At 33.0% G+C, this 17,285-nt stretch overlaps 2 protein-coding genes across 2 annotated transcripts; both read right to left on the reverse strand.

Annotated features, from left to right (window-relative positions):
* Window positions 1-196: 196 nt before the first annotated feature.
* On the reverse strand, window positions 197-2,593 carry LOC107011412. Its single transcript, XM_015210909.2, has 5 exons — window positions 2,434-2,593; window positions 2,288-2,340; window positions 924-1,100; window positions 753-830; window positions 197-669 (listed from the first exon to the last, which is right to left on the reverse strand). Exons 1-5 carry the CDS (start codon window positions 2,491-2,493, stop codon window positions 501-503), a joined length of 537 nt encoding a protein of 178 aa, XP_015066395.1. The 5' UTR covers window positions 2,494-2,593; the 3' UTR covers window positions 197-500.
* Window positions 2,594-3,488: 895 nt separating this feature from the next.
* On the reverse strand, window positions 3,489-9,428 carry LOC107011411 (cold-regulated 413 plasma membrane protein 2). Its single transcript, XM_015210908.2, has 4 exons — window positions 9,015-9,428; window positions 5,272-5,379; window positions 5,068-5,138; window positions 3,489-4,001 (listed from the first exon to the last, which is right to left on the reverse strand). The coding sequence occupies exons 1-4, from the start codon at window positions 9,188-9,190 to the stop codon at window positions 3,748-3,750; spliced, it is 609 nt and encodes a 202-aa protein (XP_015066394.1). The 5' UTR covers window positions 9,191-9,428; the 3' UTR covers window positions 3,489-3,747.
* Window positions 9,429-17,285: the final 7,857 nt, after the last annotated feature.

The raw sequence follows: 17,285 nt of genomic DNA on the forward strand, positions 1-17,285 counted from the left end.
AATGAGGAATGAGATTACAAGGTGAGAAATTGAACCCTCACTCACAAAATGGTTGTTCAAATCCGTAGAGGCAACCAACTTAGCTACTTAGATTTTGGAAGTCATTTTTACCTAGCACCACACTACAACCGAGAATATCGCAGGTTTAAAAAACTGGGTTGTCATTTCTCAAACCTCAACAGACTTGTATAACAGATTTAGAAGAATATCATGATCATTAGAAGCAATTCATAATCTTGTGCAACCACTTAATGATTCAACACTTGACTGAGATGAGACTGTTGCAGTATAAACAGTTCAGCAGTTCCTACCCACAAGTATCAATAAAATTGCAATATACCATCAAAAAGTTGTTACAATGTTTTGTTTTGTTTTTTTGGTTTACCCATCAGTGTCCAAAACCAGCTCGCCATTTAACACCTCTACCAGCATATTTCTCATTACAGCAAGCAATACAGCATTGCCATCACTCGGGCTTAAATCTTCAAAATCATCACCTATCATTTGGTACGTAGCAAGCCAGATGTAGATAGAAGGCGTAATGCTTGACTGGAATTGTTCAGAACAGCTGATGATCTTGACACCTGCATCTTACGTTTCTTCAAGAATGCCAGTGAGCTCTCTAAGCACGGAGGAGGTGGTAGATCCTTCAAAATAACTGGTCCAGACCTGTGGCAAACATAAAGTGAGTAAAAATACAAGCGAGTTATCAATATTATATTAATTAAACAAGAACAGAGCATGATGCTCACCCAGGGCTCTTGGATCTTTTGTTTTTAGATGTAGGCTGCTTCTCATGTTCTTCCTCCGAGTCTGACGAGAAAACTTTCCTGCACACAATTGAGTACCGTTTTTCAAGAGCTGAGAAGAGTATGAGAAGACCGGAACTACCAATAAACCAAGAAATGCAACAACTAACTTACTTCTCACGAGCTGCAAGAATTTTTACAATCTCATCAGGCAGCATCCCTCTATTGTCCTTTGACTCTTGGGCATCTTCAGGTTCTTTTGTGTCTTCAATGCTTTCATCATTTTGTTTAGGTCGTGGAGTTAATTTTTGAGCCCATTGTCTACGACGTTCCTTCCTTTCCCGAACAACTCTACAACAGAGCAGTCATTTCATGACTTATGATGCAACAACCATAAGTTGCTCATGTTTTGCAATTAAAGGTTAAAATCCCCGCGCAAAAACCACCAAATCAAACATGACGAATTTTCCACGAATATCCCCAAATGAATAAAAGTTTACAGGTAGCTTACATTAGTTTTTGGGACTTCAATAATGGATCATCTTTAATGTTATAAATAACAGGATCAAAGGACCATGAACAAATCTAAGTTACCATCAAGATTAGGCTCTGAGAAAAACTAAGAGGATCTGCATGGAAAATAGAAGAACTTTCATATTTCCTTGAACCTAATACTGATTAGGCTCTTACATGTATCCTTAATCCTCCAAACCAACTGCGCAAACCAGTTTGTAAGGATAATATATTTCTAGACTAAAACACGTATACCTGAATATCAAGCCTAAGACAACACAGTGATATAGTACTTGTTTACTTCTCAATTTACGAAAAACTCTTATCTTTCTCCTTTATCTCCCATCACGATGCTTTTGAATAGGAGTTCAAATCTCGGTAGAGCTTTACTTTAAAATAAAAAAGCTTTTGTACAGAAATGCAACTTTCTACAATTCAAACCTTAAGAGCTATAAAGTAAATAGCTTCGTTAACAATTAAACTAATTCAATTCTGATCACCAGATAAATTAAGCAATTATGCCAGAATTCAATGAACACATTAACCTTGGTATGAAAAAATGAAATGCCATGTTGAATTTCAAAATTGGCAGAAAAAAGTGAACTCCCAGAATCCCTTGGGTGTGGTCTAGTGGTCAATGAAGTGGTTGGGGACCATGAGGCCTCAGGTTCAATTCTCAGCGGAGAGAAAATACACTAGTGATTCTTCCTATCTATCCTAGCCCTGGTGGACAAAGTGATCCAGTACATGCTGCTTGCTGGTGGGAGGTGACAGGTATTCTTAGAATAAGTGTAGGTGTGCAAAAAGCTGGCCCATGGTTATAAAAAAAAAAGGCATCACCCTCTACAAAGAAGGATACTAAACAAAGTTCAAGGATTTAATGACTAATAAATAACATAGTGCTAAACTAACATTACAGAAACCTTAAAAGAGCTGAATTTTTAACTTCCAATTACTTCTCTCAAAACAAAACAATAAAAACAAATTGTATGCAAAAATCAAATCAAATTATGAAGAGAGCATACCTAGCCTTGTGTTCTTTTTCAACTTTTCTAATCTCCTCATTGTTTTGAATTCCCTGCAACGAAGACCAATTAGCTCAACTTCTTCGACTACATCTGCTATCGCAAAAGACAGTAATTTTGATAAGAGATTTCAGAGTTCAACAAACCTGTACGGAAGTTAGTTCTTCCGGCGCATCGGAATCACTATCTTCTCCTCTTCCCGACATATCGCTCGAGCAAAGTGTCGCACTTTGGCAGAGGGTTTTAGGGCTAGGGTTTTGGAGCACAAGTAAAGGATAGTGTACTTGTGAAATAATTTTTGGCTTACCTCAATTTTAGCCCAAATGTCAAAAACATCCCATACACTAGGGCTGATTTAGTTTGGTTCGAAAACAAGTAATAATATGATTAATTATGTTAGAAATTTGGAATTAATTAATTAATTTGGTTCGAAAACAGATAATGATGTAATTAATTATATTGAAATCAATTAATTTTTTAATGAATATTTGATTTGCTACATTAGAAATAATATGTGTTTGTTAATTTTTAAGAATTAGTTATTTATATATAAAAAGTACTTTCAAAATGTGTTAATGTGAAAACTAAAAAGTGAGGTATACCAAGATTTTGATAGGTATTTTTGTCATTTTTAACTATTGGGAAAAATTATCTCAAAATAATTATTTCACTAGGATGCAGTGTTAATTTATTTAGTACTAAATAGGCATTTCGACATGCATCATTTGAGAATTCCTAATAATGATTTGAGACTTTTAAAATATAAAATTGTTCTACAAGTTTATATTTTATAAAAATAACCTCACATTTATATCTACTAATAACTTATTTCATATAAAAATAAAATTTATAATTCATATTACATTTAACTCATTTATATTAATTTGAAATTTAGACAAACTCAAGCTAAACACAAAACTTTACATCAACATGACTAAAGTAATGTTTGATTAGCCATATAAAAATACTCCCACCATCCCACTTTATATGTTACTTTTCGCATTTTAAAATTCAAACAAATCTATCTTTGACCGTAAATTTTTCATAAATCCTTTTAACATTTTGAGTTATCAATTACCATGACTTATAGAACTCTTTACGTAATTTACAAATATATAAATTTCATTTCAAAAAATTTAATGATTCCATACCCAAATATCTAATCAAAGTTAAACTATTTGACTCTCGAAAAACGAAAAGTGCCACATAAAATGAGCCAGTGTGAGTATATATAATCTGTCACCTTACCAAGTTCATAGTATGCAAGCGTGAATGTGTGAAGAGAACTTTACAATTAAATCCATCAACCATAAGTACTTCATATGTCAAAAGTACATGATCACATAACCAGAAATGTTTAAAACAAAACCAAATCCATTTATTCAGAGGTCTGCTTTGCAGCATTGAACATTGAAATTCGTGGACGAAAACACACATATGATCGTTGTAGCTATAGTTCATCAGACGGCTCGAAGAACCAGAGCCCAGATTGGATAGACCAACAGAAGAATTATACCAACTGTGTTAGATATACCATTGCTTTGTGTTAAGGAATTTCTGAATCCACCGGAGGCTCTGATGTGCTCTTGGAGGAGATAGCAGCCAATCAAAAGACATATCGCAGTGCCAATCCAACTGTCTCTGAAAGTGTGGGCAAAGATGTTGGGCGCAACCACTAGGAGTAGGATTAATGAACCAGGCATTTCCAACCAGTCTATATTTCATGGACAACAGCATTATAAAGGAGGATTAGCATATATAAAAGAACCATAGAGCAAGCATTAGTAGCGTAACTTAAGTAGATAGGCAAATTTAGGATTAAGATTTAGTGTTGATTCTCCCACATTGGTTGTGGATGGGTGTTTGATCTCTTTTTATGACAATCCATCCGTCATGAATCTAGATTTTGAGGTTGAGCTCATGTATCAGAGTGGTGTGCAAGGATGTTGTTTCTCCCACATCAGTTGTGGATGGGTGTTAGGCAGTATATGAGCAGCTTGCACACGCATCAACCATGTGTGTGTCAATGTGTGTATTTTTTAGAAGAAGTATACGAGCCGGCTTGCACACACATTAACTAATCCATCGAGTACCATTTGCCCTTCCCAACCACCAACCACCGGGCCATAGTCTTGCTAGTCTTTCCACCATCTATGATTAAGTCTAAGGGTGTAAATTGATCCTTCCACCATCTATGATTAAGTCTAAGGGTGTAAATAGATTTCTTGGAGCTAATGCTCAATTGAATTTTATTTTTATGGGTGTTGTTGTGCTAATGCAACAAAATATCGAGGGGAAACTACATTAAGTTCATCATGAGAGCTCCAGGGAGTGAAGATATCATCACTATACGCAAATCGTGTTTTACCATCAGAATAAATATAAAAGAATCTACCGAAGAAAGCAAAAACACAATAGCTAATCCTAGTGACACTTCTCAGTTGGCAATGCTGCAACATCTTCAGTATTTCATCACTATGTGAAGCTCGGAGTTTCAATAAGTAAACTCGAAGAAACTTTTTGAGTTGAATATCTATGCAGCTTGAAAAATTTAGAGACATCTCTTCCATGAACCATGACATGTCATGCTAATAATTGGGGAGCATATTACTTGCTGGAAAGTGTGCCCAGTTGTGTTTAATTTTTTTTAATATTAAGAAAAAGTTAACGGAAAAGGTAACAGAATCTTGGGTTACAAACAAAAGAACTTAATTGCACAAAAATGAAAATGATAACCAATGGTTATTTTCATCATATAAATCAAAAGCTAATGTTCATACCTGGAAAATGTCGTGGGAAGAAAAGCCTGAGTACAACTGCAACGAAAGCAATCCATTTCCCGACCTCTCCTCTGGTGATCAAAAACGACAATTGATTAACAAAGAAAAAAGCCTCTTTGAATCAGGTAGCAACAAGTGATAAGAGAATATCTTGGATGACAAGAAGCAAGGAAAACTAAATAGTAGCAAACAAGAGAAGTTTACCTGAAGAAGTGGAATAACACTGCAGGGAAACTGAAGAAGATATATGGGACTAGAAGTCCAGTCAACATATTTGTTTTCCAGTTTGTCCGGTCCAGTATCAGCAAATAACTGCAGATGATATTTGCTCGAACCGTTATCAAAAAATCCATCAGGAAAAAGGTGTAAACTCTAGATTCTAAACAAACCTCTTTGACTAAAAGCATTTAAAATTACTTGCAACCAGCCAACTGAGCACATTCCACCAAGATGAGTTATATTTCACCAGCTCCCTCAACAACATCAGAATATACTTATTCAATTGTTTCATCTAAAAGCTTAAAACAATATTCCTGTCATGTCATGTTCTCTAGAGATTTTACACAATATCATGTATGAGGGTGGGTTAGCTTTTTACACTGAATTTCCTAATGTCTTCCTCTGGGCATACTTAAATTAACTGGAATGATATTGCAATGTTATGGCATGTTAAACTGCTTCAACAAAACAAATGACTCCATATGCACGTAAAGGTGAATTCAAGATTTGCAGTTACTATTTGGAGTTCGCCTGTACCCACTAAGATGTCAAGAGAAAGTCTTAAGACTTCTCTATTGCATTTGGAAGGAGACCGAAGATAAGATTTTCTGATGCAGAGTGGTTATATTTAGGATGAAAAGTTTGTCAAGAAATATTGTCAACGCTTGGGATGTCTCTTCTTATTTTAAATAGATAACGATTCTCTTGGACTTCATCATGTATAGTCAAAGTAGATTACTTCTCTGGGATCTAACTGGAAGATACAACATAAAGGAAACAAAAATAGGAGGAAAGAAGAAGACTCACAACCTCACTCTAAGGAAAATCTATAGGTGATGAGTTGGTATTAACTATGTTGAAAGGAAAGAAGATCGGTACAGCATTAGTAATGTAAAAGCAAAACATTGAATTTGAAGGATTATGGATACAACGTCAAGCTTAATACCAAATTAGATCAGCTAAACAGGATGACCCTCAAAAATCAGGAAAAAGACGATATTCCACATTGCTGAAACTCAGCTCAAGATGTAACAAGTTCAAAAAGACCATCGAGTTGAAATATAGATACTAATATTGTACAGCAAGTTTCTTCCAGCCAGAGTTAAGTACAAATATTTAAACATATGTTTGATCAACCGCAAAACAATAGACATACTTTTTGGCAGAGTGAAAACTTCTTTCCACTCCTACTTGTTAATAAACATTCCACAGCAAATGTGTCAATAAGGCATTCCAACATGTCTTATTATCTAGGATTTAATCTTCCTCTGTGGATTAGCATTGTTGTTGGTTTGCCAATGCAGGACACTCAGGTGTCAGCCAAGAAAATTCAACACATTAATTTTGCGGGAGCAATTTTCATATCCCTGATAATAACAGTGGAATATGCCTAATCTATTTCCAGGTTAAAAGCCTCTACTTTCCAATTTGCTACAACTTCATGAGCTTTGCTAATATGATGCATTTTTCAACCAAGTCATGCCTTGTGGGTGATTGGTAACTGAATAAGTTGGTGTACCACATTATTATAGACTTAATGTCACTTGTCCGTCACTCAGAGTAGAAATTTTAAACTAGCAGCAGATTTGAGTGCATTTCTCTTCCCTTTTCATTAGGTATATTTGATGTGTAATTAGCAGTGAACTAACGGACTCAATTGCTCATGGGGATAACTAAAGATCAACGATAATGTCAAATTTCTTAAGGATAGGACAACCCCAACCTCCAATAGTCCCTAGAATCAGATTTATTGTCATTGCTGAAGCAACTCACCAGCCAAATTCCCACCAATAAGTTTCAGCACTGAAAACTTCTGAGTTCAACAGCAACGTTGGCTAACAGATCAAAATGTTACAAGCTACTGAACTAACAAACTGAAAAGGGACATCTAAGATGATTAAATCCACGCCAATCCCACTCCCAAACAGTGAAACTGGAGGGATTAAAACATACTGTTATGTGCAGGCATTATCCCATCCAATCGCTAGTTTCAGACATTTGGGTAATGAAGTTAGGCTTCCCAGTCCCCAACTTCAGATCTTTTGGGGATAAACTTTTTCAACTTTAGACGAGCAATTCTCAACTTCAGTCTCGTGAGTCGGAAGTGATTAAACTGTTGATAATATATCTATTTTAAAAGGATTAGTTGATGCCAAAGGTTGGCATCACGTGATGGCCTTGGGCCATTCACATGCAGTGACAATGTAATCACATAGCTTTACATGTTATCTAACATATTAGTATTCCAATCTCTCATTTCAAAACCCTCATATATCTCTGCTTTAAGAGTTCTCAGAGAAAAAGCAGAACCAAGAAATCAACTCAGTAGCTTAAAAGTCATTTTCCCATCTTGTTAATTTGTAGTAGAAGTCATTCTGTTTTTTTCTCTGTGAACTCTTCTGCTAGAGTATATAGGAGGCTTTTGAAATGAGAAAATAGAATACTAATATGAGATAACATGTGAGGTCATGTGATTACATTGTCATTACGTGTGAACGTTCTAAGGTCATCACGTGATGTGAACCTTTGACAACAAGAAATCCTTTGAAAATAGATATATTTCAAAAAAAAAAAATGAGATTAGAGAGCACCAGCTCATTATCCTTCCACTACACAAAGCGAGGACTATTCGTTGAACAGTGAAACCAGTCTCACTCAATTCACCCTACTCTAAGAGCCAAGCAGCCCATACTTTCATTTGGACCGCGTAGCCCAACTCTGTGCTTGGATAGGGCAGGTCAGAGATTAGCCCACAAGCCCAACCATCAAGATTAGCCCAACATTCCACCACGTTGTTACCCCCACTTAGGTTACAAGCTCATATTACAAGGCTTAGGTATAAAAATAGACAAAACTTCATCATTGACCTTCAAAGCTAAGGAGATAGCTCTCAAGGCAAATCTTGTTTAATCCTAATATGAGATGACATGTGAAGCCACATAATAACATTATCGCTAATGTGAATGGCCTAAGACCAAGTCTTACTGCCAAAAATTGGCATCACGTGATGGCCTTAGGCCATTCACATGAAATGACAATGCAATGTTATCTCATATTAGCATCTCAGTTTCTCATTTCAAAGCCTCTCATATTTGCCTTCATATATTGAGCGGAAGAGTTCACAGAGAAAAGCAGAACCAAAAAATCAACTTTATAGCTTAAAAGCCATTTTCCTATCTTGCTGGTTTCGTAGTAATTATATTTTGTTGTTCCTATTTCTTCTTTTATAGAGAAGTCTTGTTTAATCCTGGAAACATTTCACATCTCAAGACCTATTAGCTAATCAAGTTAACCACATAAAATACTTTCTATCTTCTTTAATTATAAAGATCAACCTTAACTAGAAAATTCTGGAGGCTTATGGGCTTATCTAAACAAATGCTAACTAACGGAGATAATATATATTTTATGTAGTTAACTCAACAACCCAAAACTTTTTTCCAAAATTTGAACCAAAAGTATCTAATTGGAATACTTTATCATGCGTTCACGTGCTCAAATCAACAGTTTGAGTGTCTAAATAAAACTTAATGGTGTTATCATTTTTCAATTTTTGAAATTGAAAATATCATAATCAAAAGGAGACAATATCAAGGGTCAAAAGTCCACTGAAAGAAAAAGAGAGAATTTAATGGCGAAAAGCCCCTTTCTCGGTTTCCACATTGTAATAGATATAGAGAGAAAGTAAAATAAGATTCGTTAAAATAAAAGAGGAAAAGGGACATTACATGGCAGCAAATGAGGCAAACCATTTGAGAAGAGAAGTACCAAATCCAAGACCGCCAAGTTTAGTGGCATGGTCAAAGAGCTTCTTAGCAGCTAACTTTAGCTCATTCAGATCTTCATTAATCAATTTGTTAGTATCTTCATCAGTCTTCATAGCCAAATAATCCATCCTACCCATTTTTCTTTCAACTCCTACAACTAGATCTGAAAAATTATTGAACAAATTCCGAATGATTCTGCACTCTACAGTCTGTCAAGTATTTGCTTTTTTCTTTTTTTCTCCCAAAATGAGATTGATATGAGTGTTAAAATCTGTAATAACTGGACACGTGGGACCACTCAAATTTCGCCGTTTTGACCGAAGTTAAGTACATTGCTAACACGTTTCATAGGATACCGGATTTTACTCACTTCTCTGTCATTGCTGACTCAAAATTTAAGTTCCACTACCCGTAATGAATTCTTCGACTAATCACCATTATTTATATCATTGGTGAAACTTTTATAAATTTAAACTATTTATTTTCAGAAGTTAGATTTGCCTTTTTTAAAAGATATTTTCTCCTTTTAAAAAAATAATCTAGTTTGATTTAAAATCGAATTTAAAATAAGAAAGAACAATTTTTAATTTTATATTTTAAAATTAAACTTATATCAAATGTATCAAAATGTCATTTAATCTTGTGACTTTAAACATGTCACGTGAAAAGTTAAAGTCAAATTGTTGTTAAAAAAGAAAAGAGATCATTCTTTTGTAAACAGACTAAAAAAAAATTAGTTCATTCTTTAGAGTCGTTCTTTTTTAAACGGAAGGAGTATAAAACAACTTTTTGTTCTAGTAGTATAAAGAAATTGTGATATACTCCCTCCCTCCATTTTAAAAAGAATATTGTGATTTAATTTGGTACGAAGTTTAAGAAAATAAAAACGACTTTTAAATTTTGTAGTTCTAAATTAAAGTTATGTAAAAAGTACAAAACAGTTCTTTAATTTTGTGGCCTTAAACATGTTAGATGAAAAGATAAAATTAAAATATTATAAAAACATCATTATTTTTTAAACGGAAAGAGTAATTAAGTAAATTCTAGTATGGAAAAAGCATTTCATTTGTAATACACCATCTCTTTGATCGATTATTAGCAATAAAAATACCTTCTTATTTTTATTCTTTTTCTTGCATTTCAACGTCAAGATTGCTTTTTCTTTGTTTTAATTTAGATACATTTGTTTCATTGAAGAACTGCGACTCAACTAGAATTGTGACCGGCACTAAGGGGAAAGAATCTCAAGGCAAGTCTTAACAAGAATTTTGTTAGATTTTAAAGGTGTGAATAGAATATAAAAAAAGTGCGACTTTAATGAAGAATTGCGATTTTTATAAAAAGTTGTGACTTTTAATAAAGGTTGTGATGTTTTCTAAAGATTGTGATTTTTCTAAAGATTGTGACTTTTCCGGTAAGGCAGAATAAGAACATTTTCATACTATCCTTTGTTTTCAATAAATTGAGGGATTTCCTCTCATTTTAATTTAACCATTTTCTGGACTTCTTCTACTACTACTAAATCTAGTATTCCAAGTGTATTTTACTGTTGTTGAGTGGCTCGCTGACACCAGCGTTTTGGGTATCAATACACTGGTGATTGAGATCATTCTCTCCTGGGAGGACATATTCCAAATTAAACATCAGATACTAGATGAGAATAATTTCCTTAAGGGGATAATGTGCATTCAGTGAACTTGATCTTCTTTTTGTTTTTTCAGATTCTTGTATGTGTTACAGATTTTAGATTTGTGAATTAATTTTTGTTCTTCTGTTTTTCAATTGTTCATTAAACTTTGGTAACTTCGTGTGTTTGCAAAGTCTGTTGGAATAAGTAAGATTCTTTAAACACAAGATTGACAACAATTCTTTTTTAAGAAAAATATTTTGTATATTTTTTTCTAATATGTTTCTGATTCTAGTTTCTCTACTAGTTTTAATTGTCAAGTTGTGAAAATATTCTTAAACTTTGTTGTGTCTTACCAAGTTCTTCAAAGTTTTGTTCTAAGTATTTTAGGACATAATATATAGAATCGGGCATAATTTCCTGTATTTTTGGGTCTTTTCTAAAATTACATGTATCAGAAATCAATAACGCAGTCAACCAATCTCATCCTTAATCCATTTATTCATCAATAGACTATTCAAAGAGTAAAAATACTAATTCCAACTCCAAAACATAAGATGTCTCATACTTGATACAAGTTACAATATGAAATAATACTCATAACTTCTAATAAGAGCAATGATTATGGAGCAAATGTAAAAATTTTAAAAAATGTTTATAACAACTTATAAGCTTATTGTCCATGCAAATAAGTGCGGGTCTCACCAGGAATTATCAACTCGTAAGCTCTAATTAAAGAAATCATTACCCATGTCACCTCTATTTCATGTAAAATAAAGCGAGGAGTGAGACGCTAGCTTAGTGAGTAATAACATTTAACCACAACCCTTTTTTTGAGGGACAAGTCAGAAAACATCCTAGTACGATAGTCAAATTGATATAATAAATGTGTTTTTCAGAAACAGTAACAATATCCAATCTTATTTACCTCATGTAAGTAAAATCAATGTAAATACTTAGTAAGTAAAGTCAGAAAAACTATTTCATATCAAATCTTATATATATTTGGGAGGTTTCCAAGGATGAATCATGTAATCAGTGTGCCTTTCTCTTTAAGAAGTAATCAGTAACAGTGAACTCCTCATATAGGAGTTAAATATGCATATCAGTAGATCCCTACTCGAGGGACATCAATAACAGTATACTAGTTATACTTTCCCACTAGCAAGAGCTTTATTGATAATATGTAAGTACAATGTGCACCAGCTCTAATGAACCCCCCGTTAGCTACAGAATTCATCAAGGTCTCTCTCATTTATACTTTTCTTTGTAACTAGTAGAAACATTTCAAAATGGTATAAGGCTTTAAGTTCTTATCAAATCATAATATATAAAACTTTAGCCAAAACATATGTCAAAATACTCATTCTCAAGTAAGTAACAGAACTTTCTTTTATAGTGGTAATCATATCTCAAGTACCAATTAGAAACATATTTTATAAAAATAGTTCATCTCAAATAATTATATTGGTATCATATCAAGTAAAAGACTTGTTCCACATGCAAGTTCAAAACATTTTATAACACATTTACTTTATAAATCATGAAATTTGTGAAATATAAGTTGTGGAAAGATTACTACTCACAGTTGTCATGTTGAAGTTTCAAACTCGTCACTCGAGCAATCTCTGCACGACTTTCTTCAACCAATCTATTGTTTGCCAATCTGTGTTATGAAAATCAGAAATTACTGGTTGTAATAAATCATTCAGAAACACGAAGTAACTGAGATTTTTAGAACCAGTAAGTAAGATGAACAGAAATTTATTTATAAAAAAATAATTGAATCTGTAAAAACTTACCAGAATCTGGAATACTCTTTTTAATAATTTTGGAAGAAAATCAAGTCCACTGAATTCACAGTGTCCCCTTAAGGAAATTATTCCCCTCTAGTATCCGATGTTTGATTTGGAATATAACCTCCCAGGGTAAAATGATCTTAATCAGTAGAGTATAGATACCAAAAACTCTACTGTCAGCGAATCAATCCACAGCAGGAAAGTACACGAAGAATATGTGTTTTTAAGAAGAAGGAAGATCAGAAAATTCGTAGGAAAATATTCTGAAGACTGAATGGTATTTATAGGCAAGAAGAATATATTCTAAAAGGTTGCAACCCTTTCAGAATTGACACGACCATTAATGAAAGGTTGCAAACTTTCAAATGGTACTATTGACTGTTCCTGAAAGTTGCAACCTTTCAGAACAGTCATGGCGGGAATTTTAAAATATAACGGAAATTAAAACGGGTCACGCGCGCGGATCCGAAGCGAGCGACGACGACAGCGCGAGGGGGGTCCCTCTTTCCAACCCTTTTAACAATTAATAGGAGTGTTTATTTATTTAAACTCTCCTATTTTCATTTCCATTACCGATGAGGGACAATTGCCTTTTTCATTAAAGCATTAGAGGACTTTTCAAGTTCCCAACCTTTCAAGTTCTAAACTTTTCAAATTCCTCTCCTTCCCTCTATTTCCCATCAATTCTTGCTACATACCCAACATCTATAATCACATATATTGATCTCCAGTTAGTTTTATGTTTAAGCTAATTCTATAACTATTTAAAATACTCAACCCTCAAGTTTCAGGTTTAACTATCAATGTGTTAAAGTATCTTATTCCTTAACGATACATTCATTCGATTTCAGCAGTAACAAATGAAAAAGTTCTAAATACTCCTATATTGCGGTTGCTCAAACAATTTTCTTTATTACTATTACAATTAACCACAACTCTAACTCAATATAACAATGTAATTTCAATTAGTGCTACAGAGAGCATATTAGGCAGTAGGATGGGTATAGAATATACTTCAATCTATTAGTATTAGCATTCCCGAATTCGTTGATCAATCAAGTATCTTGATACTCATACAATATATAGAAATTGTATTGTATATGTTTTATTCGTCTGTTCAAATTTTGATGTCCAATTATTAGTCTCTAATAATTAGATTTCAACACCTAAAGTAAATGGCCTAACTAATGATCTTGTAGAGATTGTAGGAGAAGAAAAGCAACAAGGATTTACCTCAAACCTGATAGCAAAAACCTCTGAATAAGTCTCTTTCTCCTTCTTCTCCCTCACCCTTCCGTTCTTTCCTTCTTACTCGCTCTATTCTAAGTTTTTTTTTGTTTCTTTTCTTTCTGCCAAAGGTTGCAGCGTGGCCGCCTAGGGCTTTTAGCCCAATCTCTCTCTCTTTTTTCTTTTAAAAAAATTACTAATGACTTATTTGCCCTTAACTTAAATTATATGGTATTACAATTTATTGTAATGAAAAGAACACAGAGTATAATACCTTAGGAGTTCAGATCTAGAATGTGATTTAATGACCTTTAATGACATTAACAATCACAATGTGTTGTGAAAATTTAACTCTCGACTCTATAACAACTCTTATAGAAATTTCCTCTATAAGTAATGTGTTGGAATTCTGACCCCCAAATTTGCCTAAGGAACAAGTATATTCTACGTGTTCCTTTGTAGATTAAAACAGTTACGTTTTCGTAAAGCCAATAAAATAATGACACTATTTTATCGCTAAAATCCCAACTCATAAAGGGTAAAAATCACGACTTACACCTCTGTAGGATTTAACTCCACTTCATTGAGCCTCAACAAAAGATTACAAACCTATGTAACCTAAGGAATTATAAACTCTAATTCCTAGCAAAGAAATTATAAACTCTAATTCTTAACTATCCAAGACAAAAAAATCCCCAGGTTTAAGTCTTCTACCGTCCGTTAAATTTCTCAAACTTGTTAGACGAATTTTACACTCACTTGATTGTAATCAAAACTCTTAATTACAATCTTACAACTTTTTCCTCACAAGCTGGCAACACTCCCCATTAAATCTCAAAACTCTCTCAAATTCTTGATCGTGTCTTGATCTTCTCTCTTTGTAAGTGCGCAAACTTCATTGAAGAAGTTATTGCTCTATTTATAGAATAAAACTCTCAAAGTCTTGTCCAACTCAAACTTGACTTTGCCGCATCTTCAACTCCTTGTTCAACTCGAACTTAACTTCTGTCGTATCTTCAACTCGAACTTAACTTCTTTATACCAAACTCGACTCGAACTTGGAATCCTAGAAACTTGCGTTGAAAGGAAAACTTCTTACGTGATTTTTCTTAATCAGACTATTTTCCTTAAGTGAATAAGAAAACTCTATTGATAGCTAATTCCTTCTTCAACTTGGTTTAGATAAACACTTTATATTTTGCCGCCTCAAAGCCTTGTAGAGCTCAACTTGGACTCCTATTTGCCTTTGCCGCTAGAAAGAAAATTTCTTTAACCCAACTCCTACTCGAACTTCTTTGACTTAGTTTAGGTAATCTTTTATTTCCGAAAGCGACTTGGATTAGCTGGAACGTGGTGTTACTGCCACAACTCCTTAACTTTGCCATGTTACTGCTACAATTCCTTAACTTTGCCATACTTCAACACAATGAAACTTTAACATAGTGAATTTTGTGAATGCTAGGACAACCAACAAAAAGAAAAGAAAACATTTCCCTCATTTCTCCTTATTCTTAGACTATTTTTGGGCAATCTCCAAACTCTCAGTCACGATTGCACGGTTTGAGAGCAACTATGAAAACTTAAAAAGCGATCGATTATAACGATTTGTACCAGAGTCAAGCCAAAATCGCTTTTAAGACAATGATTTGTCACGCCATGATGTTTGAGATAAATCTTTTACTACTTTATAGTTTCAATCTAATATCAATATTTTAATATTTTTTCCAACATAGATCAATCATATAACTGCTTTCACATGTATGAAAACTATATGGAATCTGGTTTATGCCATTTTCGAGATATATGTGCATGGTCACAATATGTATGACATGTATTTTAAAATATAAAAAATTGTTGTACATATGAAATGTGAATGGAATCTGGCTACATCAATTGTGATGTGCATGATTATTGTTATTTCTATTTATATGATTCCTAAAATTCTTTTGAGCAAAAAAATAAATGACAATATCGACCTAGATGTGCGATAGAAAAGGGGAAGAAAACATGTTGAATCAATTAGGATGGTAACTCACGCAAAAGAATGTATAAATTCCTTTTAGGGAAGAAGATTGTAATATAGGGATAACATAGGATTTTGAGTTTTTATTGAGAAAGAAAATTTCGATCATAATGGAAGAAGAATGTATTTTATTTTAGTAGTTATTTTTTATATGTTTTACTTTGCAATATTACATCTTGAAAATATAGAGTTAAAATTAGATGCAATTAATTTTACGAAAAAAGGGGTTACCTCAAAATATTTGAAATGGTACGAAACTATCATTCTCCTTCTATTGACGCCAAAATACTCTTAAAAATACTATTTAAATGTTTTTTAAAATTTATGACGCTCAAGTATGAATTATAATATAATTTATAAATCAAATCATAATTAATAAATCCGCTCCAAATCCACTTACTAAACAAAATCCAAAACTCTTTCTTTTCAAGATTGTTTTCTTCTCAGTCAATTTCTCCTTGTTTATAAGATTAACAAACAGAAGCCAAAGAAAGAAATAAAGAAAATCATAACATTGTGTATGAAAGTCGGAGAATTTTCTGTAAATAGGATGAGAATTAGAAGCTGTGCTTAATAATGTATATTAAAGAGTATAGGAGCAAACAAGTGACAAAAAATTTTCATTGTTTAAGGATGTGTGGTAAAAGGATAAGTGTGATACTACTCTGTTCCAATATGAAAATGGAATTGAAGCGATTGGTAATTTTATAAACGTAGGAGAAACTGATCAAGAAGAAAACAATCTTGGAAAGGGGGTCCATCGTTTTGTTTTGTAGGTGGATGGATTTGGGGTGAGTTTATTAATTTGGATCGGGTTTAATTAGTAATGGATTGGTAATGGGTGGATTAATAAATTATATTAATAAATTAAATTATAATCAATAGTTGAGCACCACGTATTTCAAAAAATATTTATATAGCTTCAATTTAAAGTTGTTAAATATGGTCAATTTTGAACCCAAAGGTGAATGACAAGGGTAATTTTGCGCCATTTTTAATACTTCGAGGGTATATTAGGTCCTTTCTCATTAATTTTAAATAGAAAAAATTGTATGTAATAGCAAACTATTAAATCAAATTAAATGTTATAGTCATAGTTTATTTTAATTGTAATTCGCGGCGAACATCCCCTTTTTTGCCATTTGATTCGGTATACAAGTAGCAATTTTTGGTATACAATTAATCATTTTATATATTTCGGTATTAAACATATAAAAAGCGTTTATGTTTGTATAAAGCGACAGAAAAGTGCATATACAAATACAAATATATATACATATATTTTTGTCATATACACTTATAATTATGTAAATACATATCTTATTATACAATTACAATGCATAAATGATTTTGCACAAAACTGAATAATTTGCATAAAATTGGATGTTTGTAGCGAATTGTACAAATCAAAACTCCACAGCAAACATAAAACTTGCTATAAAGCGCAACTACACAAACCATAATTATAACGTACGAATATAATTTTTATATTTGCTAGTTGCTCTTTTAAATACACTATATAAGTGGATTCATATGTATATCGAATACCTAGACAA

This window comes from Solanum pennellii, chromosome 2 (assembly GCF_001406875.1).
Source record: "Solanum pennellii chromosome 2, SPENNV200".
In the NCBI taxonomy this organism is placed as follows: domain Eukaryota; kingdom Viridiplantae; phylum Streptophyta; class Magnoliopsida; order Solanales; family Solanaceae; genus Solanum; species Solanum pennellii.

What these genes read in the sequence shown, in the direction of transcription:
- LOC107011412 (XM_015210909.2), bottom strand. Translation starts at nt 2,493, where the DNA reads ATGTCGGGAAGAGGAGAAGATAGTGATTCCGATGCGCCGGAAGAACTA. An exon ending in GAAAAAGAACACAAGGCTAG is followed by an intron (nt 1,101 to 2,287) that starts GTATGCTCTCTT and finishes GCTCTGTTGTAG; the next exon opens with AGTTGTTCGGGAAAGGAAGG. An exon ending in ATTCTTGCAGCTCGTGAGAA is followed by an intron (nt 831 to 923) that starts GTAAGTTAGTTG and finishes AATTGTGTGCAG; the next exon opens with GAAAGTTTTCTCGTCAGACT.
- LOC107011411 (XM_015210908.2), bottom strand. Translation starts at nt 9,190, where the DNA reads ATGGGTAGGATGGATTATTTGGCTATGAAGACTGATGAAGATACTAAC. An exon ending in TTTGCCTCATTTGCTGCCAT is followed by an intron (nt 5,380 to 9,014) that starts GTAATGTCCCTT and finishes TATCATCTGCAG; the next exon opens with TTATTTGCTGATACTGGACC. An exon ending in GTGTTATTCCACTTCTTCAG is followed by an intron (nt 5,139 to 5,271) that starts GTAAACTTCTCT and finishes TTTGATCACCAG; the next exon opens with AGGAGAGGTCGGGAAATGGA.